The sequence below is a fragment of the Haemaphysalis longicornis genome, unplaced genomic scaffold (assembly GCF_048455015.1).
Source record: "Haemaphysalis longicornis isolate Haplotype H1 unplaced genomic scaffold, Haemaphysalis longicornis Haplotype H1 scaffold_2, whole genome shotgun sequence".
In the NCBI taxonomy this organism is placed as follows: domain Eukaryota; kingdom Metazoa; phylum Arthropoda; class Arachnida; order Ixodida; family Ixodidae; genus Haemaphysalis; species Haemaphysalis longicornis.
The window spans coordinates 225,381,137-225,387,989 of record NW_027526295.1 but is presented as its reverse complement, the minus strand read 5'-3'; the positions used below and the strand labels follow the sequence as shown (position 1 = coordinate 225,387,989).

The window sequence follows — 6,853 nt, the reverse complement described above, 5'->3', positions numbered from 1 at the left end:
GGGACTATAAGCTTGCAAAATGATATATTTGTGATTAAATTTAGTGCGCATTCTTTTTATAGCAGTAATAATCGTGGGGAAAACAATGAGTTACGAACAAACATGTAAACAGAAGCATCCGTGTGTACGGCGCGCACTATGCCGGCTGAAGTCGCACAGCCATTGAGCGCGTTGGGCTTGTCCGACACGGCCTGGCCAAGTGGCATAAGCGACATCGCCACTTACAAGACTCTGCTTGCCGAGCAAACTGAATTTTTCACGAACGCTTACTATCAAGTGTAGCAATAAGCCAGGTACAAGTCTGATACAAACTAGTACGTTTTTGCCGTGGGCGACCGCCTTAGTCAACATACAAACCTTTGTTTTATAAACTGCCCTAGATATGCTATTGTTAATGTCACGAAACACATGATGCGGTGGGAAATTAAAATTTTGGCTTAAAACGCTTCATTCCTCAGTGCACACAGCCTCGTTTGCTGCCGGACAAGTGCTGGGGGTCACTGCAAAACACCAAATTTTTCTAATAAAGCAAACGTATTTTGTCTTCACGGCCCCTTCAAGCTGCAAGAATTGTTTAAAGTTGCAACATGTACAGTAGAATCTCGATGATACGAATCTCGCGGGACCGCGACAAATATTCGTATCATCCGAAATTCGTATGAACCAACACAGACACGCCTAGCTTCGCGCTTGTCTCCTCACTCCCGGCTACACGCCGCAACAGTTAAGCGTGAACCGCATGGTGCGTTTTTGCACGCGATTCGCACGCCTCGGCTTTGCGCGCGCTGTATTTTCAAGGCCGCATTGACGATTTCGCGCCCGCGGTATCTCCTACCTCGGTCAGAAAAAGACGCTGACGACTTGCGAAACGCTCGAGACAGCACCCCGGCTCCGCCCGAGATGTTTAGGCTTAGCACTCCGGCAGATATTTTATGGGCGCTTTCACTAGCGGCGCGGATGGTGTTTTATAGTACCGTTTTCGCCAACGTTATCAGCTCCTTTACTGCACAAGAAACTTCGTGTCTGCCTTGAGCGGCATTTTAAAGAGTGACTAGAAGCAGTCGCTCAAGCGGCCGTGCCACTTCGCGGCCGAAGCCACCGCCATGTTGCCGCCGCCGGCCGCGGCGCGCGCAGCGTGCGAGAGGTTTCGCGGCGCGCATGGGGCGTGCGGGGCGCGTTTTCGCGAGCAGAAAACAACAGCCCGGCCGTTTCTGGAGAAAGAAGAGTGACAAATGGGGAGAGAGAGCCGTCACTTGCTTGTTCGGCAGTCGGGCGCCTCGCCGGCTCGTTCGTATCATCCGCCGGGCCGCGCAGGTCCGTTCGTAACAGCCGAAATTTTTCCCGTTGCAAACAATGCAATTTTGCCGGGACTTTTCAGAAATTCGTATCATCCCGAAATTCGTATCACCCAGAATCGTATCATCGAGATTCTACTGTATCACCATATTTCATGGAGGGGTACCCCAACACTTTGTCAAGCCCAGATGGGGTCCCCAGCCTGCTCATGGTTGAGAGGCACTGCCCCAGATCACTAAACAAACAAATGACCAACAACGTCACGCTACAAAGGCAGAAAAGAGAGAGAGCCCTCACCTGTCCAAGCAGTCGGTGTTCATTGTGTCCAGCTGCTCGTACAGCAGCTCGACAGCCTGTGCGAGCTGGATGACACAGCAGTCAAGTGCAAACACACTTCGGGATGGCCAAGACACACAAAAATACCCTGGGTTCACCGCCAAGTTCACTGCCTCGAACATTTACTAAAATTCAAGATTTTGAACAGTGAAATAGCATCTAATGAGATGAGATCACAAACCAGTGAGACATGACGGCAGCAGACTGTAGACGGTCTTATCCACCCCCTCAAGTTTACGCATACGCTAAGGCTCTACACTTGAGCAAATAAGAAAAGTAAAGGACCCTGCAAGTTAAACGACACAACACAGCCTCAAATAACGATTCAGCAAATTGACTTTGGCTCCCTTTTAAGATTTTAATTGTACCAGACCAGAATGGCATTCCTCAGAGCAAATTCTTTCCACTGTTCTAAAAATTACTTTTCGGCAGAGCAATCTGAGGCAAAAAAATGCTACCCCTATGGATCCACGTCATTGCCTCACAAGTCCCGTTCAGCAAGTGCATTAGATAACATTTTCAAAGGGGCCAGTAAACACGCCAACGTGCTCGGTAACTGGGACAGGTGCCACAAGAGGATACCACCTGGGGTATGGTGCTCGGCTGAAGCTTACACAGCTCCAGCATGAGAGAGCCGTAGAAGATCTCCAGGTGCTTGGAAGTGGGCAGCCGCAGCAGCTCGCCAAAGATCACCTGGGTGTCAGAGGAAACGGGGATGATTTGGGCTAGTCACCACAACTCCGGAGGAAGAACAACGTCATACACAACAGGACGAGATAAAATGAGCAAACATAAAATGAATGACCCACAGTTAGTTAAAGACGAGGGATCCCCAAATGTTCAGCCCAATCAGGCACCGAGACAAGCCCTTGGAAAGAAAACACATCAGAACTGAGTAGTCACAACCGTGCTGCATTGTCGTGACTTCACGGATGATCTCCTCAGCCTACGGCAACAGGCATGCTATCGTGGGATACACCAGGCACGCTCTTTAGTGACAGCCTTCGAGCAGGTTAACACCAACTTTGCAGGACAACTTTGCGGATGCTCATTTTTTCAGAGTACTTTATCCTCTTATGACCGGTTGTCGTGATTTCAAATCACACCAATGGTAAGCCCCGCAACCAGAAGAAAGAACCAGTAGCTGCAATGCCCGCACTCAGACAGAATCTACCCATTGCTGGCGACTGGCGACATACGGGGCAAGTGGCATCACATACCTCACTTTCAGTAAGGTGCTGACGGCTCCCATTCCTCCAGTTTATGCCAATGATCCCCGTTCCTCTTTCGCCGTCCATTTACACCCGTATTTACCAAAAGAATGTAAGTATTTGGATTCCAATAAAAATGTCGCCACATTAGGTACTTTGTTGAAAAACACACAGAGTTGCCGTAAATGATTAGTGAAAAGAAATTTACCATGTACTGGTCTATTATGACCTCTTGTTTTCTTTTGGTGCCATAGCCGTAACTTTCTTCCCGAAAACCCCGGCATGTGTAAACATTCTCCTGCGGTTTCCTCATAAGCAGACTAGCAAAGGTGATAGCAAAAATATTTTTTTCATGCCTTATGGTAAATCCAGGCTAGAAGAGTTATACATGCCTGCCCGCACAGCTTAAAAATATAGGCTATCTCTGCCAATGTCGTGGCGTGTGTGGAAATCACTCACCTCGACAATCATGTACTCGAGGGGAACTTTGAGTTTGCCCTGGAAGCTGAGCAGCTGCGCAGCACTGTGGGACATAGAAGGAAAGGGGGAAGAGTAACGGACAACGCTCAGAAAAAGTTCAGGGCACCAAACGACCCCATGACCTCTCCTACTGAATGATCTCACCGCCCTCTTAGATTTTTTTCTTTACTACAATGTGCTCTTTTTGTAAACGTAGTTAGTAGCTGTAGTTATACTGAATTACTGTTCAATCCCTTTTGACTTCTGAAATATTCACGTTTGACTGTACTCTGTAAACGCTGATACAGTGTACCATGCTCATGCCCCAGTGGGGCCCATCTGGCCCTGCAAAACTTTGTTCCTGTACCCGCCGTAATGCACGTCACATCCTTGAGCAATGCAAACATCTAGGTGACTGTAAAGTAAAGAGCCTAAATCAGGGTTTCTTGGCAAAGCTACACCTTGGCTATGAAGCATGCTCCAGTGCAAGACCACAGCCTAATTAAGACCACACCAGAACTGTAACTGTACAAATCAGGAATCCTGTAAAAAGGGAGGAACATGCGCAAGGAGTGACAGCCCTTTTAAACAGTGGTTGCCGTAGCATTTGTGTTTTGTGCTGTCACAGACTATTTTGTGGCGTCTCAGCTTACAAATCCCAACATTTCCAAACAGAACTCGCACCCCAGCACCAAGCTCCTAACGGAAGCTGGTATTATGGTGACGCAAGTCAGGAGCCTAGTTAGTCGGAGCTACAGTGTCTAAAAATATTTAACGGACGTTTAGAATGTGAAACTCCAGAGCAACTTTAGCTTCTCCGACAGCCTGAAATTGATTCCACAACACCTAAAAAGCAAGCAACTCTAAAAGCAGCCACTACAACAAAACGAGAAGTGCTGCGATACACGAATAAAAGCACACAGACTTGACTGGCCAACAATGAAAAATATGCGCAGAAAAGACACGCAAGTTGCACTGAAGATGTTCGAGTGTAATTTTGTTAGTCTAATGTCCGTTTCATACTGCTGCACAATTTAAGGACCGAACCAATGAGCACAGCCTTCTCATTAACAAAGCAAACTGGCATTTCTTTACTTTAACTGATAGAAATTGTGAATGTTTAACATCCGTTGAAAATCCACAGTTTAGAACTATGTTACTGCTTGAACCTCAGCAATTTTTTCAAGCAAGATAACCATCAGACACCTTTCCAGAAAAACAAAAACAAAGGAAGCATTGAAGTAAGCCTGAAGAAGCAGCCAGGTAGAGGCAACATACTACGTGGCCCTAGCAAACAAGCAAGCAGGAACAAATTCAGCTCACCAAGCCTTGCGGTCTTGATAGTTGCGATCGAGAATGTGGCAAAGCTGCTCTTCAGCCAGAAAGCGCTCGATCGCGTGAGATCCAGGCAGCAGTGGGCCCTAGGAGTAGCACATAGAGTTTAGGTTGACACTACTGGACTTGCATCGGCATTGCAGAAACTTGCACTGGCATTGCAACCGAATGTCAGGCCTCTATAGGTTCCTTGTAACGAAATATAAAACGCTGGGGGTTTTTTGTTATAAGTTATACACCAAGAGCAATGAATTGCAAAATCAAGTATCAGCGCTCATGCCACCAGTACAAGCTGGCTCCCATTTGGAAGAGCAAAAAACCGGATTTTTTTTATACCCTAGAACTGAGGAAGAATAGCCTATTTAAAATAGACGTCGGGGTCCCTGAAACAGTCAGAGATACACAGGGCTTGAATGGCAGACAGACAGACAAAGAGTCAACCAATACGCACAGATGCTTAGACATCAGCAGATGAGATTAAACATTCCCGAGTTTTCCCTTGGGCAGGGATTGGCATGTGGAGTGCACAGCACTGGAATGCTTTGGATTCACCTGGGATGCCCTTGAACCATTTCATGCAGGCCAAACATTGCAAAGAAAAGCATCTGTACTTTGCCTCCACCAAAACAAAGTGGGGTGAGGGCTGAAGCCATGACCTCCTGCTCTTGATTGATTGATTGTAGGGTTTAACGCGCCGACGCAACGCAGGCGATGAGGCGCGCCGTAGTGGAGGGCTCCGGATTAATTTTGACCACCTGGGGATCTTTAACGTGCGCCGAAATCTCGTACACACGGGCGTTTTTGCTTTTCGCATCCATCAGAAAAGCGGCCGCCGCGGCCGGGAATCGAACCCGCGACCTCGTGCTCAGCAGCGCAACGCCTTAATGACCTCCTGCTCGCCAGTGCCACACCCTTAGCCGCTGAAGCACTGTGTAGGCCAATATGCAAAAAGAGGCCAATAAACCTTACAGTTCTTAAATAAGCAAAACGATTGCATTTAAAAGGCAGAAAGCTGATGCACCAACAGCGAGGGAAGTTCTCCATGCAAAGGACAACACAGCCCTGCAATGAGCAAACACAGCAGCTGAAGAGGTGTCCGCCCTAGGACATACAAACAGAACTCAGATGGCTTTTTGCTGTTTTTGCACAAGCACCTCACAACAGAAGCAATAACTATGTAAAGTGAAGCCAGCTTACAATTTGAGGGGGGAAAAAAAGTGAAAACTTGTTTCCCGACTTCCTTTCAAGCAGCTACCATAGAGTAACTGCAGATTTTGCCATTTTGCAGGTCTCATGTATAACAACAACCCTCCTAAAGAAAAAATCCCAGGCCACCTCCACTAATGTGAAACTTGGGGAGGGGCAGAATGCATTGTACAAGTGTATTCTTGGCGCTTGGCCGTTTTTGCCAATGGAGATGAAACCGTTGGGGTGTAAAGGAATACAGCTTTGCTGCTAAAGTCTCTTGTCTTTGAAGCACGAAGCTCTCTAGCGTGAGGTGTAAACGAGTGTCCCGGTGTTTTCTTAATACGTGTTACGTTCTAGCGCGAGGCGTAAGCGAGTTTCCCGGTGTTTTAGCACCGTGACTACATGAGACGATAATTACGGCGATGACAGGAGACGCCGACAGCCACAGCTCCCAAGGGGCTTTGCCCCTAAGAGCACAACCCAGTTAAGATCTTCCTAAACGCCCCCTCGCATATCCCAGATTCGGCCCAGCTATGTAGTCATACTCTCTTGGCTACACCAAGGCACTGCTACAGCGAACAACCTCACTACCGAGCCTTGAAGCACAGTTGTTAACTAAGGGGGGCAACGAAGGCGGCCAGGCAGACCGCCTACTCACGTCGGGGCAGTCGGTGTAGTCGAAGAGGCGGAAGACGACCCGCGGGAAGGGGTAGGTGCAGTGTGGCTGGTGGGGGGGCGGGGCCAGGGCGGGCAGGTTGTGCTGCAGGGCCTCGCACAGCACCCCGTCAAAGGCCAGGTAGGGCCGCACCAGGTGGCGCTCCAGCCACTTCTCGCTCCGCAGCTTGCACACCTGCGCCCACAGGCAGTCCAGGCCCTGCGCGAGAGTCGGAGGAGGACGGCTCGGTACGACATGCGCGGCACACTGAACACCACCGGTGGCAGGCAGTCGCCGCAAGATCTGATTTCCGGGATGCAGAGTTTTATATTCTATATTATAGTATTTAGATAATGGAAAATTTAGACACCTT

The 6,853-nt window shown here is 48.5% G+C and overlaps 1 protein-coding gene across 1 annotated transcript in view; it reads right to left on the bottom strand.

The window, feature by feature from the left end:
• Positions 1–6,853, bottom strand: part of Cbp80 (Nuclear cap-binding protein subunit 1) — a 37,363-nt gene that overhangs the window by 24,216 nt on the left and 6,294 nt on the right. The window contains exons 10-14 of the mRNA XM_077699518.1: positions 6,484–6,699; positions 4,626–4,723; positions 3,303–3,366; positions 2,215–2,325; positions 1,594–1,658 (exon numbers count right to left, since the gene is read on the bottom strand). Coding sequence (XP_077555644.1) covers positions 1,594–1,658; positions 2,215–2,325; positions 3,303–3,366; positions 4,626–4,723; positions 6,484–6,699 — 554 coding nt within the window. The remainder of the gene's footprint in view (positions 1–1,593; positions 1,659–2,214; positions 2,326–3,302; positions 3,367–4,625; positions 4,724–6,483; positions 6,700–6,853) is intronic.